At 41.5% G+C, this 24,663-nt stretch overlaps 1 protein-coding gene across 3 annotated transcripts in view; it reads left to right on the forward strand.

Annotated features, from left to right (window-relative positions):
* Positions 1 to 4,827, forward strand: part of SLC16A9 (solute carrier family 16 member 9) — a 54,099-nt gene extending 49,272 nt beyond the window's left edge. For all 3 annotated transcript variants that reach the window (XM_004765659.3, XM_013063056.2, XM_004765661.3), the window contains 2 exons: positions 1,355 to 2,272; positions 2,696 to 4,827. In XM_004765659.3, the coding sequence (XP_004765716.1) occupies positions 1,355 to 2,272; positions 2,696 to 2,874 (1,097 nt within the window). In that variant the 3' untranslated portion in view covers positions 2,875 to 4,827. The remainder of the gene's footprint in view (positions 1 to 1,354; positions 2,273 to 2,695) is intronic.
* The last annotated feature ends 19,836 nt before the right edge of the window (positions 4,828 to 24,663 follow it).

Here is a 24,663-nt window from a genome sequence, read left to right on the forward strand (position 1 = left end):
CTGAAGGCAGAGGCTTTAACCCACTGAGCCACGCAGGCGCCCCTGCTGTCTTTGTAGGGGCATAGAGCGTAGCAACGAGCACAGACCCCAGACCCAGACCACCTGGTTTTGAATCCTGCCTGTGTCACTCACTTGCTGTCTGGTGACAGACAAGTTCTCTAACCATTCTGTCCAGTTAACTGCTGAGTTAAGCTCAGTTTTCTGAACTGTAAAATGGGGATAATAGTACTCATCACATCAAGTTATTGGGAATATTAAAGGAGCATCCGTGTAAGGGACACAGCAAGGGCTCTAACACAGGGAGTTTTATGATTATGATCTAGGTTTCCCTTAATGTCCAAATTTATGTGTCCCGACCATGGCAGAAATTGTATGCTGTATGCTCTCACTCAGTCTAGAAAGGAGGGCCTAAGGGCTTCGGCCACGGAACACTGAAGTAAAAGTGGTTCAACTCTGGACACCTAAATTGGCAGAATCAAGGAGTTTTTAGCTTCAACTCACAGGGAGCCCAGTGAGGCAAAATTAGGGAGAAATCATGGATCTACTTAGTGTGATAACAAGTCCCATGGATTAAAACACAAATGTATTTCTCCATTCTGGAGGCTGGGAATCTGACATCAGAATACCAGCATGGTGGGGTTCTGGTGACAGACCTTTTCCAGGCTGCAGAGTGCCATTTTTTTGCTGTTTCCCCACATGGTGGAAAGGGAGTGGTCTCTCAGGGGTCTCTCTGCTGTGGATGCTAATCCCGTTCATGAGTGCTCCCTGGGCTCATGACCTCATAACCTCCCAAAGACCCCACTTCCTAATACCACCATGTTGGAGGTTAGGATTTCAACATAGGAACTGGGGTGGGGACAAGGACATTTAACCTACAGTATCCGCATTCAGTGAAAGAGGACAAGCAAAGCAGAAATCACAGCAGAATTTTTTAAACATCGAAAAGAAACCAAAAATAAAAGTATGTGAAATATTGTGACCTCATCGACAAAAAGGAACATGGTGCGCATGAAACAAAGATTTGAGGGATGCAATCTTGTCCCGTGGTGCACAGCAGTTGGTAACGAATGTCCACAGTCCAGAGCTGGTCTTCTGCCTGTTTTTGGAGAGCTCATGGGCAAAGAATGATTTTTACATTTTTTATGGTTAATAAAAAAAATCAGAATAAGGATATTTCAGGGCATATGAAAATTATGTGCAATTAAAATTTCAATGTCCATAGATAAAGGTTTATTGGAATATAAAACCATGTTCCTCCCTTTACCACTCTTATTTGGCCAGTATTAATAATGGTTGTTCTGAGAGTCTCAAATTGTAAGAGATTAAGACTGAACAGCTCCCATTTCCTTTTTAGGTTCAAGTGTCGGACTTTTTATATATGCTGCTCTGCAGAGGTTGCTGATTGAGTTCTATGGGCTGGATGGATGCCTGCTGATTGTAGGTGCCCTAGCTTTAAATATATTAGCCTGTGGCAGCCTGATGAGACCCCTCCAGTCCTCTGATTGTCCTTTGCCTGAAAAAACAGCTCTGGAAAGTGTACCAGATCAATACTCCATTTACAGCGAGAAAGAAAAGGACCTGGAAGAAAACACAAACATTCCTGGAAGGAGCTACGGTGCTGAGGAAACTTGCAAGAGTGCCTTAGCCAGTGGTGGCCAGAAGCAGGAGAGCCTACTTCATAAAAACCCAACAACAGGGGCGCATACAAAAGAGGCCGAGACGTACAAAAAGAAAGTTGCAGAACAGACATACTTTTGCAAACAGCTTGCCAAGAGGAAGTGGCAATTATATAAAAACTACTGTGGAGAAACTGTGGCTCTTTTTAAAAACAAAGTGTTTTCAGCGCTCTTCATTGCAATCTTTCTTTTTGACATCGGAGGATTCCCACCTTCATTGCTTATGGAAGATGTGGCAAGAAGTTCAAATGTGAAAGAAGAAGAGCTTATTATGCCTCTTATTTCCATTATTGGCATTATGACAGCAGTGGGTAAACTCCTCTTGGGGATACTGGCTGACTTCAAGTGGATTAATACCTTATATCTTTACGTAGCTACCTTAATAAGCATGGGCCTGGCCTTGTGTGCAATTCCATTTGCCAAAAGTTATGTCACATTGGCAATACTTTCTGGGATTCTAGGGTTTCTGACTGGTAATTGGTCCATCTTCCCATATGTGACCACAAAGACTGTGGGAATTGAAAAATTAGCCCATGCCTATGGGATATTAATGTTCTTTGCTGGACTTGGAAATAGCCTTGGACCACCAATTGTTGGTAAGATATTTCTCAAAGTCAACCTGTTTTACTGCTCTTCTTTATAACATCCCTGGATATAGAAATCCAGATTGTAAGAGTAGCACAGACGAGCAAAAAATAAACCTGCATAGATGTCTCATGGTAATGATTTATTCACAATCACTTTGATATAGTTGAAAAGGCCAGCATACTTGCTCAGGGATTTGTGTTCTTTTTTTTATTTGGGAGAAACTAAACATACCTGTTTATCCTTGTCCAAATTTTTCAGGAGGTTCTGCTCTGCTAACTCCTAATAGTCCTTTAGAGAGTACATGGGGTACTATGTAACCTGGTCCTTACCGTAGCTAAGACTGTAGGTAAGACTGATGAAATTAGCGGAGGAAGAGGCTTCCTCTTCATACACTTTCTATCCAATTCACTTTTTTCTTGCTCTCTTTTCAGGTTGGTTTTATGACTGGACCCAGACCTATGACACTGCGTTTTATTTCAGTGGCTTCTGCGTCCTGCTGGGAGGCTGCGTCCTGCTGCTGGCCGCCCTGCCCTCCTGGGACACGTGCAACAAGCTGCTGCCCAAGCCGGCTCCAACAACCTTTCTGTACAAAGTTACCTCTAATGTTTAGAGGAATGCTGGAAGGCACTACAGACTTTTCTCACAGCAAGATTTCACTGTGGCTGACTCTGAATGAAAAAAAAAAAATTTTTTTAAACAAATCCTATGTACTCTATGTACTGTATATGTAGCTTCTATCTCTTGTATATATTTTTTCCCTTTTTTTTCTTTTTGCAAGAAATGGGACTATTCTGTTTTACTATGACTCATGGATTCTTGATGTTGTAAAAATTTGGGCCTGTCTCGGAAGGCTTTCTCTGCGTAAAGAAATATAATTTCTCTGTAGGCTACATTAGTTCCCCTGCAAGGAATCCAGAGGGGGCTCTTCTGTTTTAAACCTGATGCAGGCAACGTGATGAGATCTATGTGAAGGCCATTAGGGACTAAATCATTCTCCTCTCTATGTTACACCGGCTAGCACATGAAAACAGTTACTTCAATGGCATTAAGAATTGTGGTGGAGCAAGCCGATCTTTTTTTTTTTTTTTTTCCCAAAGATATTTTAAATTACAGTCACTAGTTTTCACTGTTTGATTTTATTTACCTTGAGGCGGCATCCCCTGTTTGGACCCACTGCGCTTAAATCGTTTCAATTCCCAAGGTGTTTCCTGAGAGGCAGGCAGTCTCGAAACAGGGACCCTCCCCACAGCCTTGTGTCATGGTTGGCTGCTAGAACCACGCTCACTCTTCCCTGTCAGCATCCATGGGACGGATGTTTCCCAGGAAGTGTTTCCCAGGAAGTGCTCATTTTACCTGTTTCCCAATGGGGAATGCGTAAACCATTCCGTTCTGGCAAAGGGTCAACATCCATTTGCTTCGGGCACAGTGGGAATGAACTGCAAATCCTTGCATAACTTCTCAATGAAGCATTTATTTGCCACTATCAGATTTTACCACTATCAAATTTTAATTCAAGGCCAGAACTAAAACGCGCGGCGCGTGTGTGTGTGTGTGTGTGTGTGTGTGTGTGTGTACTCCAAGTCTGTGTGGGACATGGGAAGAGAAAAAGGCAGTAAGAAATTGATACCCTGATCCAACATTATTCAGTCTTATAAAAACTTTTTGGAAGAAAATCAATGTTTAATAAATAGACATTTTTCTAAAGAAATATATTTTTAACCTTGCTATAAGTTGGAATCCTCTAGATGGTTTAAAAAAATATAGTTACCTGAGTACTACTCTTAGAGATTTTAATTCTGTAGGTGTAGGCTGTGGGCCAAGCATCAATATTTGTAGTGAACTCTTCAAGGAATTCTAACAACACAGCTGGGTCGACAATGGGTGTTATAAGACTGGCAATAGAGAAACAGTCATTCTCTTAAATGAAACACAAAAAAGCAATAAACCATTGAGGTGAGGGATTTTTACAAATAGCCAACTGTGGTTCTTTAAATAGGACTCTTCCTATTGTGCCAAAATTGTCTTTTCATTTCTTTTGAAATATGTAAGATTTTATACTTCTATGTTGCCTTTCTTGGAAGGCGCCTAAAGCACTTTATAATCATGAAGCCCCACCACACCTCAGTGAGGTAGGTAAATAGTACTTTTCTATGCAGTAAACCTGAAGTGTGGGGGAATTTCATAACTGAGTTAATCCTACTCAATAATGCAATAATGGGGCTCCAAAGTGCCTTTGGACTTCTACTCCATACTCAAACTTCTGGAAAGTTTTCTGTACCTCATTCTTTAGTCACTGTCAAGGTTAGTAAATAAAACAAGTGACATTTTAAAAAGTTGAACTGAACGTTTTAGTGTTGAAAGTTCCTCTTTGCCAACACTGTCTTCAGGAAATCGTATAACCTGAAAAAATTTAACTTTCATGACATCCTCGCATTCATCAATGTTGATAATTGTCCAAATGCATCTTCCCTTTGTCTACTAATGTCATCCAGTGTGTGTGTTTTCCATTGTCTAGGGAATGAATTTTATGTTAAAATAAAATATTTTTTTGGCTTGTTTTGCATTGGTTTGGTTGCTTTTTCTCTTCTTGGCCATCCTCCTCCCCCAAATTGCAGTGACATTTCACTGAATGTAGAAAAATTAATTACCACATGTTCACTTCAGACCCCAGAACTGGGTGATTGGGCCTCAACATTTTCAAGTCAATCTGCTAAACTATTTTGACCATTGCCTTCCAGAAAGCTAACATGTCAATACTACAGAATCTTTTTGAGGGAAAGGGGATAGATTTCTCTTCGAGATTCTTAATAATGATCTTGGCAATCATTAATGGATTTCTTAATAAGTTCTAGGCACATTATATTATTTATCTTTCATTATAGCCCTGTGAGGTGGGGATTTTATAGTCTTCATTGTATGCTACAAAACATAATTATCATGATATGGAAACATGTATAAGTAGCTTCCAAAAGCAAAATGAAGAAAGTTTCCACTAAACCCAATGATTTCCAACACGGGTAGGAAATGGGACTTCAGTGGGAGGGTTACTATAAAGCCAATCCTTTAATGAATAGTAAAGTCATGTTTATGTGAATAATTATTCAAGATTTGCCCATTTCTTAAAAATTAGCATTTTTTAAAAAGTTTATGTATCTGTTTGTGTTAGGGGCTGAACTCATGACCCTGGGATCTTTGGACTGAGCCCGCCAGGCACCCCAAGAATTAACATTTTAAAAACACATTTAATGAATAAAAAGAAGAAGAAGAAGAAGAAAAGAAGAAGAAGAAGGAGGAGGAGGAGAAGAAGGAGAAGAAGAAGAAGAAGAAAACACAGTGAAATTACATTGATTAGAATATGATCTTTCTTTTGTGACTCAAATGGTATTTTTTAAACTTGGAAGTGCCTGGAGCTGTGCTGGGGTCGTTGCAGAGCCCCTCCTCCTGTCAGCCTCTGCTTCACTGTCTCTGAGAAGCCTGCCGGGAGCCAGTTGCCTATCCAATTTTCTCTAGGGTGACCATGTCATCAAGAGAGAGGTTTCAGCCACCAACTTTTAAAAGCCCCACGAGGAACCGTTCCCAGGAACCAGGAGTTGACGCTGCGGGAGGTCATGACCTGGGGGGCTGTCAGCTGTGTCCTGCTGGCTGGAAAAGTCCACTGACCTCAGAAAACCTCCACTTCTAGCAATCAATCTTGGATTATCTTAACTCGAAATGTTCTGGGAAATAAAGGAGAGCCCCTTTTTGAGGGAAAGAATGCCTCATTTTTTCTCTTACTTAGGAGTATTATTTTAAACACATCAAGGACACAGTTTATATGAGCAGGGCCATACAATTTCTCCCTCATTAATAACTAGATCTTGGGACCTTTTGCTCTGCAGTCAATTGTGGCTGAAGGATGGCAGTTAATAAAATGCCTCTTTGAGTCAAGAGTCCAACGATAATCAGTTAAAATGATCAGAGATGTATGAGTACATGGATAATATTCACAGATGCAGTACACATATTTGTTAAGGTTATGGTTTCTGGGTTCTAATCCCAGCCCAGGTCCTGTGCTAGGTGATTTGTGAGTGTATCATTTAAACTCGCAAAGCCTCAGTTTCCTTATCTATGGGCCATGTCCTAGGGCTATTAGGGGAATTGAATAACATAACCCATGTACATTAGCTATTATTAGCTAATGTATATTAGCTATTATTATTTTTGTTGCTATCGGTATCCCTTAGTGTGTGGCCTCTCAGTATCTGAGGGAGGTGTCAAGTGTTCCTGGGCACAGGTGTGGGGTAAATGCTTGTCTCCTAGGGCCTCATTTGGTGGAAGAATGAGCCTTCTGTTATCCCTAACTGGTAACAGCTCTCACAATATTGCCCTCCCCCACGCATGTTCTTGTCAAAATCTTTTACCCTTAGGGATTCATGACTCAGCACATTTTTTCTGGAATTGCCATTCAGAGGCTCCGACACAAAACAAAACACAAGCTGTTCCTCCACAAATCAAACAGCATTCACTTTGTAAATTGAATTGCTATGGGAATTTGAACTTTTATTTATTTCCTTAAGAACTCATCATCTGAGCTGTTTGGAAGGCCGGCCTGAAATCGGCAGAAAGTGCAATGCTCTCATTTGTTTATTGAACACTAACTGGCTTCAGCTCCCGGCTCTCATCTCCCTCTGCCTTCCCCCGACCTCTTTCAGATTTACTCTTGGGGGAGGGTAATTCCTTGCCAGGTGTTCTGGGAATCTATTCCTAGCAGGTTTGTCACATTAGTTCCTTCTTTCCATATGCATTCTTTGTCCTAAAGAGTCATTTACTTTTTTTCTTTCTTTGCAAAAATTAAAAAAATATATAATATATATATATAATATATATATTTAGAATTTAATAAATTTTTCTAAGTGATAGTCCACAAACATTGGTAAACAGCACATTTTCTTTCTTTTTTTTTAAATCAAATTTTTTAAGTCAAGGGAGGGGCAGAGGGCGTGGGAGAGAGAATCTCCAGCAGGCTCCACATTCAGCCCAGCATAAAGCCCAGTGTGGGGCTTCTTCTTATGACCCTGACTTACCACCTGAACCAAAATCTGCGAGTTGGACACTTAATCGACTGAGCCACTCAGGTGCCCCAGCAGCATATTTTCTATAACAAATAATTAATTGTGGTCAAGTAGATCATCTTAAACTTACAAACCCATGGAGACATGCATGTTTTTCCTTCCTGGAAAATGCCTAATGTGATAATACAAGCTGTTATTCCTCCAGCTTACATCTGAAAGCCCCTCAATATCTACAGCTTTAATAGGGCATCTCTAAGTGTAGTCCAAAGGACCCTAGGACATCACAAAAAAGAAGAACAGATGGAACTGGTTATATTAACCGCTAAAAGATGAGGAGCCGGGCTCAACTGTCCAGTTTCATATAGTGTCCATGGTTGCTGGGAGGGTGCCATTTTGAGAACTCCTGGGCAGGATCATGGTCAAATGTGAACAGGGACTGATGGAGAAATCAGTTGACGCCAAGGAGACTGCCATGCTACACACAGAGGCAGAATGAGCTAAGGTTTCTGGATGCAACTATAGAGTGGCAGTTTGTCTGATAAAATGGGATAATATATGAGGACCCCCCTTTGCTCAAGATTAAAAACAGCTGTGACTTCCAAGGGGCATTTTATGAGTCTGACTTAGGACCTTCCTCCATGTGGCATTTGCTGTCACTAGCAGAGAGGCATGAGCTGAGATAAGAGCTGTCTCTGTGCTTTTTTCTTAAAGCCCTGGGAAGTGGTGTGAACCAAGGAAAGGGGTCAACAGAAGCATCAAGGATCCTTGGCAGACAGCTCTGACGGAACTGGGAATCAATGTTGCAAAGAAATCTGAGAGTAAGTGTGTTGTGTGTGTGAGAGAGAGAGAGAGAGAGAGAGAGAAAGAGAGAGAGTTGTAAAGCTGTGGGTGTTCAAGAGAGGGATTCTCCTCATTACCTTAGCCTAAGTCCACTGAGGCGACAGTTATGCAATATCTCAGAGGATGACCTTGTTTCAGGACCTGAGGCATCTTGGTCTTTCCAGAAAGACCTGAAAATTGAAAATCCCCAGGTTGTTTTTAGGCAACAGGAAGCCTCCTCTCAGTTGGACTTCTTGAGGAAGTTTGAGGTCAACTTCCTTTGTGGGTTATTGGCTTTGCCTTAGGAGAATTTTCTCCCCTCTCCCACCCCTCCTTAAGAAATCTTTGGGAAGGGTGGGGGCTCTCAGTGAAGGAGAGGGCAGCTTAGTGAATAGTTAGCCAGGACCGTTCTATGAATAGGAACGTGCCCCAAGAAGTCCATGGAGCACCAAGGGCCTGGTAAGTTGAACACTGGGGATAGATGTTAACAAGAAAATAGACCAGAATATAGGAGAAAGCATGGGATCTGGAGTCCAACAGAGCAGGCTTGACCTTCTGGTTCCTCCAACTACCATCTTACTAGGTGAGTAAACTTAGTTGCATTTGTTAAACTCTCTTAGCTTCACTTTTGTTATTGGTGAACTGTATTGTTGGAAGATTTAGAAATAATAGTTGCAAAATGTCCAGTGTGTAGTAGTTTCTTAAAAAAAAAATAGAGATTATTTTTAACCTCTGCTCCCATAAAGTGAATCCCAGTATTATAAAAAAGTAGGAAGTATATAGTAAAATGTTGGATATACAATGTATGTGGTAGATTAGATTCTTACCACACTGCTGTTATGATGTGGGCATGTAATCAAACTATTCTGCTAACAATGTTTGTTTAGTGGTAGTATGGTGGAGGGGGAGGGGTGTATCACTCTCAGGGGCGGTCCTAGATTCTAGAAATACAGGAACAAATAAGAAAGGCTCTTGCTCTGAGAAGTTCATGGTTCAGTAGGACCAACTGATATCCAATTAAGTATAAATTCAGAAACCACTTTTAAGAATTTTCTTGTTAATTTATGTATTCACTCAACTAGTTTTTATGTAGCACACACCATGTGGCAGGTACCCTGGCATTGAGGTGATGGCGATAAGCAGACAAATGGGGTCCCTGTGTTGACAAAGATTTTTTAAAGTAAAAATTAGATCCCACAGTATTCTAACTAGTAATTGTGCTTTAAGGCCATTTCTCTCTCTAAGATTGTCCTAGGGAGAGGGAAACGTACGCATGTATGGTTGCTATCATAGTAGATGCTGTAGTGTGCCACCCAGACCCCTTCAGGACCTGAGCACTCATTCCCCTGGGGACTGGGATTGGCTGCTGAGAGCTCACAGCTGAGTCTGGCTCTGGGAGGCTTGTCTGGGCCCCAGAGCTGGTTCCAACAGACACCTCAGCTCCTATGGGAAGCTCTGGAGCTGAGATGGCCCCTTAGCATTGTCCCAATGGAGTTGTCACCTCTGACTCATGCTAAAGTTCCCAAAAGAATGGATATAGGAGCCAAAATGCAAATACTGATTTGTATGATGAGCAATAAAACAGCCAAGAGGACTGAACGCGCCAGCTCGCCTGGTAGTCTTCCTTTCCAAACCATAGCTAAGTCCAACGCGAAGCCACATGCCACTAATTGGAAGGTGTTTGAGGTTCCTGGGATTGGCACCATGTTAGTTCACTGAGTAATATGAGTGTTTAATAGCATCGTGAGAAGACAGCCTGGTTCAAACTTTGCCACTCTAAGGAACTGCCTCTAGACAGTGCGGACTTGGGCACAGACAGTATTTATCTACATGTCAATCTTCTTGTAAATGGATTACGGCTGACCAGCCCCTGTTCTCTCCCCAGTGTGTTAACTGTCTTTGATCAGGTTACAGCTTAGTGCTACCCGTCAAAGCCTCTGGGCAATACCTGCTCACTCGCGACTGCTATTTTACTGCTCGGAAGGCAGTCTAGGTGGACGGTGCTTTTGCGGAGGGAGCCACCATCAATCACCCTGGGACAGATGAAGAAACCAAACACTCAAATGAGCCATGCAATGTGCTCAAAGTCACCCAGCCCGTGTCTCAGACACAGGCCCAGGTCCTGCCTCTTTATGGAGGTGGAGAAGTGAATGTGCATATGGAAATGATCTGATGCAACCCCATGACTTCACAGAAGAAAACACTGTGGGCCGGAAGGAGACAGGTTCAGAACAGAACTCTCCTGCATCATTATTTATATCTAGAAATTCATGACATCACTCCTGCCCCTTGAAAACAGGCATTTAATACGTAAGCAGAACTTTATTTTTAGCAAAACCGTTCTTTTTAATTTCCCCCCAACAGGGTAGGCACTAGAAATTGTAGCTATTGAGCACTTGAAATTTGACTAATTTCATTTGAGCTGTGTTTTAAGTATAAAATGTACAATACCCTGGATTTCAAAGGCTTAGTACAAGAAGTAAAATAACTGAATAATTTTAAATTTTGATCATATACCTCATGATCATTTAATGATTAGAAGATACTATGGACATATTAGATCAAATATATTATTAAAATTAACTTCTCTTTCTTTTTCTTTTTTAATGTGGCTATGAGAAAATTTAAGGTTCTACATATGGTTTCCATTATATACTTACTGGATAGTGCAATTGTAGATATTGTTATCCAAAAATATATTTTAAAATTCTTACACGCATTATATTTGGTTGATAGGAATCTCAGTCCTCTTTTAGGATTTTCCTTTGATTTATTTGTTAAAGAAATCAGATTTGTATCCTATATCTTCTCTTGCTGATTGTAACTCCCTGGTATTATTTAATATATTCCTTTGTACCCTGTATTACCTGGAAACACATAGTTATACCTAGAGCTTGATCACAGTCAGGTGTGATTATTTTGGTAAGAAAAAATTCATTGGTTGTGTGCACTTCCATCAAGATGCATTAAATGTCTGGTTGTCTGATTTATTTTGTGTTAAGATTGAAGAGTAGGTCCAGTATGATTATCCATTATAATTTCCCCATAATATTTTCTTCACCTGATGTTTTTTTGTAGCTAGTTATTAGCATTACCTATGCTCATTATTACATTAGAGGGTGCAAAATGGTGATATTCTAATTCTATCGTTCCTTCACATAGACATACTTCTATAAAGAGAAATTTCCTTCTGTCAACTATCACTTTCCCCCAAGGAACAGAAAAGCAAGACACTTATTTTCTTATTTAATTGTTTATCAGTTTCAGAAAAAAAGTTGGTTTTTCTGGCATCCTCCAGATGTCACCAATGAGTCGCCCTCCTCTGCAACCCCCCCCTCCCCACCCAGGCCTCTGGAGAAGATACCATCATGAAGTCATGGATTTTAAGCAGGGGGCATGGAGGGGGTGGTTTCAGCATTTTCAGGTATTTTCTGATGCCCAAATTTTCCCTCAAGTTGACTCTTAAGTACTAATGACACAAGTTCATAGTCTTTGCTGGTTTCTTTACTTATGACAAAAAGTTTTAGCCTGACTCATTTTGTACATTCTCTGCCCCAGATCTGGAATTGGCTATTCCTCCAAGAAGCACAAGGGGATGGTTTTTAGACCACAATCTGGGCACTTGGGATTGTTTCTACAAAACAGATACTTTTAGGGGTGCCTGGGTGGCTCAGTGGGGTTAAGCCTCTGCCTTTGGCTCAGGTTATGATCTCAGGGTCCTGGGATCCAGTCCCCCCCCCACCAAATCTGGATCTCTGCTCAGCAGGGTGCCTGCTTCCCCCTCTCTCTCTGCCTGTCTCTTTGTTTACATGTGATCTTTCTCTCTCTCAAAGAAATAAATAAAATCTTAAAAAAAACCCATACAGATATTTTTATTTTTTCAACAGAAAATGCATCATGTGCTAATATTGATAATTCAATTTAGTTTAAATAATTGAGGATCACATTTTAAACCTAATTTCATCGATTTTATATTTAAACTCTTTTCTTTGATGTTGGAAATCCTGATTTGATAATGACAGCATTTGCTCTATCATGTCCTGTGTTTAACATTTTCAAAATAATGATATTACTATTATTATTGGTAATACATTTACTGAAACACTACTTTGCAGTTCTTCTCATCTGAAGGTAACTTATTCAGAATGTGTACTTAGATTATTGTATTTTAGCCCACTGAAATAGTACCTCTCTGTGTGATTAAGTCACCTACTTGCAACTCACTGAGCCTTATTTGTACAGTTCTAATTTGCTTTCTCCTACTGTGTGTGAGCTTAAACATCTTTTCATATATTTAAGGGACATTTGAATTTAATTCTTTGTAAACTGTTTTTCTCTCGGGTTATTGGTGTTTTTATTCTTTATTTTTTAGAAACTCTTTATGTATTAGGGATATCTGCCCCTTGTACTATAAGTTTAAAGAGGGACATTTGAATTTAATTCTTTGTAAACTGTTTTTCTCTAGGGTTATTGGTGTTTTATTCTTTATTTTTTAGAAACTCTTTATATATTAGGGATATCTGCCCCTTGTACTATAAGTTTAAAGAGATTTTTCCCAGTTTGTCATTTGTCTTTGTGGTTTTTTATCTCTTTTACCCTGTTTAAATTTTTTTGTGTTTGACAGATTTTTTACTGAATGTTTTCTTACTGATTTTAAAAACAAATTTATGTATTTTAGATACCAGCTACGTGCATGTTTCTAAACTTGTATTACCTGCTTTTTTTAAAAAAAAGATTTTATTTATTTATTTGAGAGAGAGAGAGAGAGAAAAAACGTGTGCGCGCCTATGTGTGCATGCACGAGTAGGGGGAAGGGCTGAGGGAGAAGTAGATTCCCCACTGAGGCAGAGCCCATTTCTGGACTGGATCCCAGGACACTGGGATTATGACCTGAACAAAGGCAGACACTTAACCAATTGAGCCACCCAGGAGCCCCAATACTTTATCTTTTTAATCAGCTCTCTCATGTGAGTTTCTAAAAGGAAATATTGAGGAAAAACATCTTTCATGTCTTGGGAATTTTTTTTTCAAGATTTCATTTATTTATTTGACAGACAGAGATCACAAGCAGGCAGAGAGGCAGGCAGAGAGAGAGAGAGGAGGAAGCAGGCTCCCAATGTGGGACTCGATCCCAGGCCCCTGGGATCATGACCTGAGCAGAAGGTAGAGGCTTTAACCCGCTGAGCCTTCCAGGTTCCCCTGTCTTGGGAATTTTTGATAAAGCCTTTTAAGTTTATGATGTCGCATAAAATCCTGTGAGATAGAACGTGGAAACTGCATTGCTCACACATACCAAGTCCATACTATGAAAGCCAGAGATGTTCTCTGTCTCTACATCTGAAACCCAGATAACCATATGGAATATAACTTAAAAATCATTACTCTTATGCTGAGAAGTCATGTGAAATGCTAGTAATATTTTTATTTTGAAAGTTGAATGTTTAAATATACTTATATCTTATTTATCATAAAAATAACAAGATGTCAACTATCTGCCAGGCACATAGTATCCTGTAGAAGCTTAAATTTTAAGTAAGGATGAGAGTCAACAGCAAATATACGGTGTGTATGTATGTGCATATGTGTATATGTCTATATATGCATGTACACATGTATGTGTGCACGTATATGCATACATATGTACACGATGCACGTGTATGCATGTATATATGTGTGTGCACGCATGTGCACGCATGCACATGTATGTGTGTGTATGTATACACACACATACAGTAGAAGAAAGGCAGGTAAGAGGGATGTGAGTGCCAGGGTATGAGGAGTTTTTAAACTATGATTGTTGGGAAAGCTTTCACGGGTGGCATGACTTGTGAGTAGAGGCATGGTGCAAACAAGAAAGACGGGGAACCGAGTGCCAAGGCCCTTAGGCAGGACTGTGCTTGGCATTGGTGGGTGGAGTGGAGAGAATGATGCGGACATGAGATCAGAGAGTGAAGGGGCTTATAGGCTTAGGTATGGGCTTTATATGCCATTGTAAGGATGTTGGCTTTTCCTCTAAATGAGGCTGACGGCACCTAGTGATGAGGGGCAGGAGGGAGAGAGGCTGAGTGAGGGAGGGAGGAAGGAAAGAAAGTAGGAACCAAGGAAGGAAGGGAGGGAGGGAGAGAAGAAGATTTAATGTTTTAAGAAGATTATTCCAGGTTTTGTATTGAGAATGGACTATAGAAGACTAGGGAAAAAGCAGAGAGACAAGGCAGGACGCTATTGTAGTAATTTAGTTGGAAAATGAGGGTGAATTGGAACTGATAGGGGTGATGACACGTAACGAGATTCTGGATATACTTTGAAGGTTGAGCCAGGAAGATCCGTTGACACAGCTGACATGGGATATTACAGAGAGCGGCGAGGGCGATCCCAAAGCTTTTGGCTTCAGTTGCTGGAAGGATGGATTTGCCATTTGCTGAGATGAGAGAAATTGTGCAGGTTGTAAAATAGAAGTTCTGCTATAGGTGTGTTAAGTTTGAATATCTATTCCACGTCCAGGGAGAGATATGGAGCAGACAATGGATGCACAGGAGTTCTGTGCACGCACTTGGGAGTCGTCAGAGAAAGTGAAGCCTCAAGTCTGGGGAGACCACTAGGAGGTGATTGTCCATAGAGAAGAGGAGCAGGGACTGAGTCTGGGCATTCAGTCATTTAGAAATCTGGAAGATAAGATGGAACCAGCAAAGGAGGCCCCAAAGGCTCAAGCAAGTGGATAAATAGGAGGACAAAGAATGGTGTCCCCGAAGCCCAGGAGAGAAGGTGATTCAGAGAAGAGGGAGAGTCCCCTGTGCCATCTGACAGGTGGGTCCGGTGATGGGAAACGTGATGGAGGACCTTGAATGCAAACAACTCCTAAGCAGTTTTACTCTTCTGTGTGATGAAAATGTCATTAGCTCTGTTGACTAATTTGGGACTATGCTAATTAGCCCCAAATTACTATTTCTGTTACTCTGTCAGGTTTAAATACAGGGTCAGTTTGGTTTGCTTTGTCTCCTGGCCAAAAATGAATTCCTGACTTTGATTATCCGGAGTAATCACCTCTGAAAATGACCCGCGAGAGTGTGGGCAGATGATTATAAACTCATCCATGGTCTTGGAAGAAGAGCTTGAGATCTCTGACTCACAGTGAGCCCCGGCTTTATTTCCGATGGAAGTTATCTCTACTGCATCGAGCACACTGGGGCGAGCCATTTCCCTTGGGCCTGCGGGCTGGCAGGTGCTATGGGGGGTGGTGGAGGGTGGGAATAATAACCCCCTTTGATTCTTCAGCCCTGCTTAGCTTACAAAGTGTCTTTTATCCAATATCTCATTTGATCCTCGTAACAGCCATATGGCGTAGGAAGGCAGTGATGCTTTCACCATTTTATAGAGGAGGGAACTGAGGATTCCAGCGTCTAAGGAACTGCTTTAGGCTACAGAGCTGGGATGGGCACCTAAAACTTCTGACCACCTGTCTCCCATTCAGTCAGATTCTCCTGGTAGCTCAGCCCTACTGCACTTGGCTCCAGAGAGCAGCAGCTGTTCTTTTTCCCAAGGTCATGTCTTCCTGGTAACAGGATGGCATGGAGCCCTCACATGGTACTTCTACAGCCTGAGGCACCCCGGCCCTGCCTCAGTTTCTGGAAGTCAACTCTGGCCCAACTTCTGCTCTCCTCTCCCGGGCCCTTTCAGTCAGTCTGTTTTTCATAGGTTGTGCCTCAAAGTGTGATGGGAGGTGACAAGCCTATCAGATCGTGCTGGATGACCTCCACTTCTATTAAAATCAAATGTAGCTCCTTTTAAAACCAGGAGATTAAAGCATTAGACAAAATGACAGGTGTTCCTCCATTTTGTGTTCTTGAGATTATATAACTTCTCTTCCATTTCCAAGAATGTTCCAGAACTAATTTTAGAGAGTGTAGTTGACATACTAATTAACAAATGAACTGTATCTATATGTTATGCTTGGGTGGGAGGGCATTCGAGGGAGAATTTGGAGCTGACGGGGCAGAATTGATGAAGCTGAATTTAGTCTGAAATCTGATCGGTCCTCCTTTGAGATGTTGTAATGGCTTTAAAGAGGTGTCAAGGTGAGATTACTAGTATCTTTCAGCAGCAAACACATACTGAGTGTCTGGATGTCTGCAGAGTGGAAGACTCTGGTCTGATTACTGATTACACAGCAAAGTGCATTCATCTATGACAGGATTCATTTTTCTAGGTTAACCTCTATTTTTCTGGTTCTCGACACTTATTGGAATTATTAAGGACATCCTGAACTCAGGAGGGAGAGAAGACGGATAGAAAATCTGCAATCCTCCACTTGTCACACTTGCCACTGTAGCCCTGAGAGGCAAGTATCATGAGACCATCTACGTGAAGGAAAGTCAGAAAGACCGTGAGGGAAATAAGGGAGTGAAGCCACACACAGTCTGAGAGGTCTTCCTCCAGTCCAGCAATAAGTTTGTATACAAAGAGATGTGTGCATGCCTGTGTGTGTGCGTGTGGTGGGGTGTGGTGGGGTGGGGTGGGCTGGGGGAAGGCAGAAGAGACAGGTGAGAGGACTGTTCATGCTGGGGAGATCTTGAACCAAACAGGCTGCTTTGAAAGTAGGGAACATGCACCCAGTCAGCAAGTGTGGAGATAGCCTCTCTCACATACTCACCATGGTGTTCACAGGTAATTTGATAGCATTCATCAAAAATGTGCATGTCTTTGACCCAGCAATTTCACAATTAAAATGTATCTTCATCTTATAGAAGTGTACAAAGATGTACACAAATGTTCATTGAAGTATTATCTGTAAGAACAAAGCCAGGAACCACCTCAGTGTCTAAGAAAGGAACTCAGTAACTACATTATATTATATTAATACGGTGAGTTGTTCTGCAGCCATTAAAGACAATAACTTGGGGTGCCTAAGTGGCTCAGTCTGTTAAGTGTCTGCCTTCAGCTCAGGTCATGATCTCAGGGTTCTGGGATCGAGCCCTGCATTGGGTTCGCTGCTCAGCAGGGAGCCTGTTTCCCCCCCACCCTCTGCCTGCCGCTTCCCTTACTTGTGCTCTCTTTCTCTGTCAAATAAATAAATAAAATCTTAAAAAAACAAAAAAATACACAATGTTGTATTGTACAATGTTGTATTGTATTGACTGAGATGTAATGTGTTTCATTACACATTAAGTATGAGTGTGTGTGTGTGTGTGTGTGTTGTGTTGTATATGTTAGTCAGGATCCCATCAGGAGATAGACTTTGCCCCTGATGGGACAAATGAGTGGGTGATGTACAGAAGTGTGGGTGGAGGCATTAGCCGTTGTACCAGTACCAGTGGGAAGGCGCTATGATCCTATAGCAGAACCTAAGGGTCTCCATCCAGGTCTCCTTTTCAGAGCTGAGGCACCCATTCACAGGGGCGGAAAATACCAACCCTCGTTGACTCACAGATGACCCTTCGTTTGGTTGCCCTCAGCCTCTATAGGGGACAACTTCATTCAGGTTATATTCCCCCTTGGGAGCAGCTATGGTCAATGACTATCTGACATAGGGATGCAAAAGCCCAGCCCCGTCTTTGCAATTTGGGACAATTCTGAAGGAACATCCCAACTCCAGAGCTCTTTGTAGTATCATCTGAGTTCTCATTCAAATGCATTTCATGTTAGCTTCTCCTTCTGGTCAGTCCAGCTTTCCTCCTTTCCTTATAGGTGTGTATCCAAAGAGCACTCCTCAATAAGCCATCTGCATTCACCTCTCCGTCTCAGTGTGTCTCCAAGAAACCTAGTCTAGAGCATATCCCTAGAGCTGAAAGGGCTGAAGGTGCTGGAGCCTGGGGTAGGGGCTGTATGCAGGAGCTGTGGTGTGGAAGAGTGCTGTTACCACCCGGATTAGGGGCTAAAGCAGCAAGAAGAGATACCCAAACTTCACTCTCCTATCCTCCAAACCCTTTCCATTGTCTCTCACTGGGTAAACCCAACTGGAAACCAGCCAACCAAGGAGGCTGGGTAATGAGGTATACAGGGTCCACCTCTTGGGGGGCAAAGAATAGGACAAAAAATACATGGGGAATGGGAGTACCAAATGGGAAATAAGTGACAAAGTATCTCCCACTTATATAAACAGGAGGGATATATAAATATGTACATATATGCAGAAATGGTACACACTTGCTTATGAATAGAACATTTATGGAATGAGTTAGAATAAAACATAGTGGTTGCTTCTGGTTAGGGAAACTGTGCCCTTCATTCATTCACTTCTGACCATTTGAATATTTTTTACATGCACATGTGTTTAATATTGTATTTGGAAAAAATACAATAAGTGTAGGGAATTAAGGACAGAGATTAGACTGGATGATTTGTTCCTCTGGTTATGGTTGATACTAAGTGCCTTATCTTGTGCTGCATGAATACAAAGGAAAGGTCCTGGCCCTCCAGGAATTTGCAGTTTAGTGTGGTGTAGACAGTAGCAATAATGCAATGGGACAATGATATCGTGGAGGTAGATTGCAAGGTATAATTTACCAGAGAAGAATGGTCTATGTCTCTTAGCAAGTCTTGAGCTTCTAGGAGACAGAGCCAAAGCAGAGGGTGAAATGAGTAAAAGTTTTAACACATTTAACCTGTAGGATTCATTAAAGATAATGGAAGGATAATGGTTAAATAATGGCAAGAGAATGAAGGACCTTGTAAGCCATTATTACGAGTTTGGGTATTGAGAATCCGTGGAAGATTGTTGTTGTTTAAATTAAGGTAAGATGAAGTGTCCAAAGTGATGACTTCTGCTAAATGTAGCCCAATCAACATTCCTAGTACCCTAGAAATTTCCTTGAGGATCTACTCCATTTAATTTCTACCTCTCAGTGATAACCACTGTTCTAATTTCGACCAGCAAATATTAATTTTGCCTATTGACGAACTTCATAGAAAAAGAATCATTTAGATCTGCTCTTTGCATCTGACTTCATTTACTTAACATTATCCATTATGTTTTTAGGATTAAGCCCCGTTAAGTTTGCCAGATAAAGGATAGGATGACCAGCTAAAGTTGAATTTCAGATAAACAGCAAATAATTTTTAGTAAAGGTATATCCCATGCAGTATTTGTATTTTTATTTGCTAAATCTGGTAACTTTGATCCATATTGTGTTTTTAATAGTTCTTAAAAAAAATAGTTCTTTTTTTTTTTTTTTTAAATGCTGAGTCGTACTTAGTAGTATGAGTGTACCACAGTTTGGTGATATTTAGGTTGTTTTTGGTTATTATGCATAAAGCTCCTATGGATATTCTTGTACAAGTCTTTTTGTGGGTATATGTTTTTATTTCTCTTGAGAGAAATACCTAGAAGAAGAGTAGCTAGGTTGTGAGGTAGAAATGCATTTTTTCTGTTATAAGAAATGCCCACTTTTTCATTTTACATTCCATGGAAGAATTTTAAGCGGATGGAGTGGTGGGCACCTCAGGGCCGAGAGACTGAGAGGCCAGAGTAGCGGGACATAGGAAGGACTTAGGGACTAGGCCAGGGTTCTAATCCATCCAGTATGGAAGTATCTCAATATTTTATTTTATCTCTACTTTACTCTACTTTATTTTATTTATTTTTTTTTAGAGAAAGTGAGAGAATGCGTGGACAGACACCTGCTAGCAGGGGTTGGGGGTGAGGGAGAGGGAGAATCATAATCAGGCTCTATGCTCAGTGTGGAGCCTGGGGCCAGGCTCTATGTCATGACCTTGAGATCATGATCTGAGCCAAAATCAAGAGTTGGACACTCAATCAAGTGAGTCACCCAGGTGCCCCCAAAGTATTTCAATACTTTAAAGGTGGTATGGCTATCCCAGTACCTAGATCCCAAGATGCAATGTCCAATAGAAAAACAACGTGAGCCACATATATAGTTAAAAAATTTCTAGGAACCAAATAAAAGAAAGAAACGGGAAATTGATTTTAATATTTTATTTTACTCAGTAGATCCAAAATATTGTCATTTCAACATATAGTCAATATATAACGTGATTAATGGGATCAATTTTTTTTTTTTTTTTGAAATTCAGTGTGAATTTTAAACTTAGGGTATTTTAAACTTAAGCCCATCTCTCTTCAGGAAGTACCCAACAGCCACAAGTGGACAACGCTGTTCTAGGAGGACTGTGGGGGAAGGCTGTCCTCTTTTCTTTCTCTTTGATCCCTGGCTTTTGTGGAGGAGACTAGCCATTTACAGTTTCCTGCAGGATCTTCCTAGGGTTTCCTTCACTGCTTAGCTCACCTGCAAACACACACAGCCCTTAACAGGTGTGGAATCTACAACATAGATTTGATGACTTTTTTAGCTCTGAGCTCAATTATATTAATCAACTAGCCCATTGCTTAGTGCTGGGTTCATTACCAAAATCGAAGTGTGGCTTAATTGCTCTTTAAGCTCCTTTGAATTTTCAGGCCTCATTTACCAGCAGCCTCGAGCTCCTGGAACTCAGGCATCTGTGGGTTTGCTAGGAAGAAGTAGGAATTCGCTGTGCACGGAGGTCTTCCTCGCAGGGCCCAGGTGAGGCCGGTGGTTTCCTTTCTTATTCAGCTATTGGAGATAAATAATCTTCGCCTTCTGGAAGTTGGCGACACCTGCCCGCTTAAGAAGCATTTCCTGTGTTTCAGCCCCACCTTGTGGTGCAGGAGAAGAAGTCCAAAAGTCGGCCGCATCCATCTTGGATCATCCAGCATCATGAACAACCTTGGAAGGCCATCTGGCTTTTGCTGTCTTCTTCAGTCTGAGAGGAAATGAGATTTATTGCTGGTTGTGGAATGTCTCCTAGAGGCTAAACCGCCCGCTGAGAAATCAGGCGGTGTAGTGGGTCCAATTTGAATGAAGCAGGGAGTCACGCAGAATCACAAATCCAGGCTGCTCCTGTTCTATTATTTAAATTGAACTGTGTCCACATTTCACAGATGACTTGGCTCAGCCAGAGAGCTTGGCAGCTCTGTTAGCTGTTACTGTAAAATGTTGAGTTAATGCCTTCAGTTACTCCAAGTTACAGATTCGCTTCTGGCCATCGACGATGCACCCTGGAAATTGCACTCACTTCATGGATCTGCAACCCAACCTGTGGCTGAATTTCACCAACAGACATGTTGGCTTGGCCAGCATAGGTTGAAAGTAAGTGGCATTAGAAAACTGACAGACGGGGCAGAAGCTTTACTGATATCCATAACCTCACATGCTTTCTTATTATCCTGCACCCATATTCCTTAATCCCTTTATTGGTTACTTCTCTTGGAAAGATGTGAGTTGGCAGTTTCCTTACTGGTCCACAAATGCTGATTGACTTGTTTGTGGTCATACCATTAGGCACTGGCAAAACCTTATTGATTAACTTACCACTCTTAATCATTGTTTCCTCCCACAAACTTCCTATTAAAAATAACTCATTGCGTTTTTGCAGAGATGCATTTGTACTCAGTAATGGATAGAGTATATATCCTTAGTCTCCCTGTGTCCCAACATCTCCTTGGCTTGATTGTGGCAATCACTTCACAATGCATAGGCATGTCAAATCATCACATTACATCTTAAATATATACAATTTTGAATTTGTCAATTGTAGTTCAATAAACCTGGGGTGGTGACAAAAAAAAACTTAGGGGACCTCTCTATTGTCAACTATTCAAATGCAAGCTTTACCATTCATTAACTGTGTAGCTTGGTCAGAATGTCTATTGGTCATATTTCTGTGATTCGATTTCCTCTTTTCATTCACTAAACTACTAACATCTAAAGGCCTTAAATTGAATCTGCAACCTAAATATTCACTATGAAGTAATCTGAGCTGGGACTGAGTGAGAGTGCAAGATGACTTGGATATTGAGTGCCTCCCTGGTCTCCCTGTAGTCCTCGCCATCACCATCATGGTGATGACAATGATGTTGACGATGGTGATGTTGCAGCTGCTGGTAGCTATATGGCCTTTGCCTGAGTCTGTTTGGGTTGTATATAAAAGTACCATAGTCCGAGTGGCTTATAAACACAGAAATTTATGGTTCTGGTGGATGGAAGTCCAAGATCATGGTGCCAGCATGGTTGGGTCCCAGTGAGGACCATCTGGTTTGCAGATGGCTGACTTGTTGTATTCTCTTCTGGCAGAGAGCAGAGAGGGAAAGCGAGCGAATTTCTTCCTCTTCTTATTTGGACTCTAATCCCATCATGGAGGCTCCGCTCTTTTGACCTAATCACCCCCCAAAGACCAAACCTCCTGACACCATCACATGGGTTAGGATTTACCCTATGAATTTTCGGTGGGTGGAGGAGAACACAAACATTCAGCCCATAACAGCATTATTTGGAATGTTAATATCATTGTGTCCAAGTGGGCTGGAGAGACACTTTGAGGAGCAGCTGGACAGCCCTGATCCCATCATCTCTGTGTCAGCCTTCTGGGATTTCACCCTAAGGCTTTGTTCCTAGGGTGAGCTTATCCTATCTTTTCCTATCTTAACATTTTTCCAAGATTTAACTGAGAGGATGTTCTAACAAGGACTACTGGGGAGAAAAACGGTGCAAGAGCCTTGGAAAGATAGGCTTCTAATTGAGAGGAAAGGGGCAAAAAGGGGTAGATGGCAGGGTCCTGGACACAAGCTTCTCTGACTCCCAACATTTGAATGAGCGCTGCCTTGCTGACCCTTTCCTGCTGACAAGTGGGCTGGGAATCCTGTGACCCAGAGTGGAGATCCTTCCATATTAAGAAATGGATATGTAGTGGACATAGACAATGGAATGTTACTCAGCCATCAGAAAGGATGAATGCCCTCCATTTGCATCGCCATGGATGAAACAGGAGGGGATTATACTGAGTGAAGTAAGTCAAGCAGAGAAAGACAATTATCGTATGGATTCACGCATATGTGAAACATAGGCAATAGCACGGAGCACCATAGGGGAAGGGAGGGAAATCTGAAGGGGGAGAAATCAAGGAGGGAGATGAACCAAGAAAGACTGTGGACCACAGAAAACAAACCAAGGGTTTCAGAGGGGAGGGGCGTTGATATTAAGGAGGGCATGTGTTGTGATGAGCATTGGGTGTCATACATAACTAATGAATTGTTGAACAGTACATCAAAAACTAATGTATTATACAGTGGCTAACTGAACATAAAAAAAAAAAAGAAGTGCACATCTGCCTATAGTATTCTAACTACATGTTCCAACAAAGGCAAGGAACAATGGTGATAATTAACAGGACCATAGAATGTATTACTCCGCCTCCCTCCAGCCTCCAACCAAACAGGGTCAGAAGGCATTTGCAATTCCAGATGCTAAATAAAAACAGAAACAAACTCCAGCCTTTGAGTGCTCCTGGATCAGGCAACACTGTGGAGTTCTGCTCTTGGCTCACTATTAATGTTTTGCCTAAGCTTGTGGACTGCCATGCCAGTCACAACCCTATCTGTGGGAGGGATGTAGGTGGCACAGGAAAGGAGCCTCAGAACTAAAAATTCCTTTCCACCAGGTGGCGTCAGTAGCTATAGTTCCTATATGAATTTTTCCTTTGGGTTAAGGCAGTGAAAATCCTTAATGTACAATTCTGCTAAGGGAGTAGATTTAAGCTTTTTTTTTTTTTTTATTAAAGATTTTATTTATTTATTTGTCAGAGAGAGAGAGAGAGTGAGAGAGCAGGCACAGGCAGACAGAGTGGCAGGCAGAGGCAGAGGGAGAAGCAGGCTCCCTGCTGAGCCAGGAGCCTGATATGGGACTCCACCCCAGGACGCTGGGATCATGACCTGAGCCATAGGCAGCCGCTTAACCAACTGAGCCACCCAGGCATCCCAAGCTTGCTTTTTTTTTTTTTTAAGATTTTATTTATTTATTTGAGAGAGAGAGAGAGAGCGCACGAGAGGAGAGAGGTCAGTGGGAGAAGCAGACTCCCTGCCGGGCAGGGAACCCAATGTGGGACTTGATCCCAGGACTCCAGGATCATGACCTGTGCCGAAGACAGTCTTTTAACCAACTGAGCCACACAGGTGCCCCTAGATTTAAGCTTTTATCTGCCACTTTAACCTTAGTATAAAAGTACATTACATGGCCTTTGTGAAAGGTGAGTTTTGATGTGGGAAAGTAGTATGCACTTACTTGCCAAAAAGCAATATTGCAAAGGGTAGGAACATTCCTATATATATATATATAATAATTATATATAATTATACATATATAGTATATAATTACACATATAGTGACATAAAAATATCTGACTATAGATTATATATTGTATATATATATGTACATATGTCATAGAGAATAGATAACAAATCTGTAAGCAGAAAGCACAGCTGCGAGGCCAATGAATTCTGAAGACTGAAAGCATTTGCCCAGCATTTATTTGGCTGGGGTTACCAGGCAGCAACGAAGCTCCTCTGTTGGCCCTTGCAGTTATGAAGAGGTTTAGTGCATGGGACGCCTTTCCCAGAGCTACATCCTAAGGGCATGTTCAAACCTCAGTGGAGGGATAGACTTGAGGCCAATGTTGGCAGCAGGTCACAGACCAAATCATTGGAAAATAAGTCCTAGTTCAGG

The sequence above is a fragment of the Mustela putorius genome, unplaced genomic scaffold (assembly GCF_011764305.1).
Source record: "Mustela putorius furo isolate JIRA1106 unplaced genomic scaffold, ASM1176430v1.1 tig00003949_pilon_pilon_pilon, whole genome shotgun sequence".
In the NCBI taxonomy this organism is placed as follows: Eukaryota; Metazoa; Chordata; class Mammalia; order Carnivora; family Mustelidae; genus Mustela; species Mustela putorius.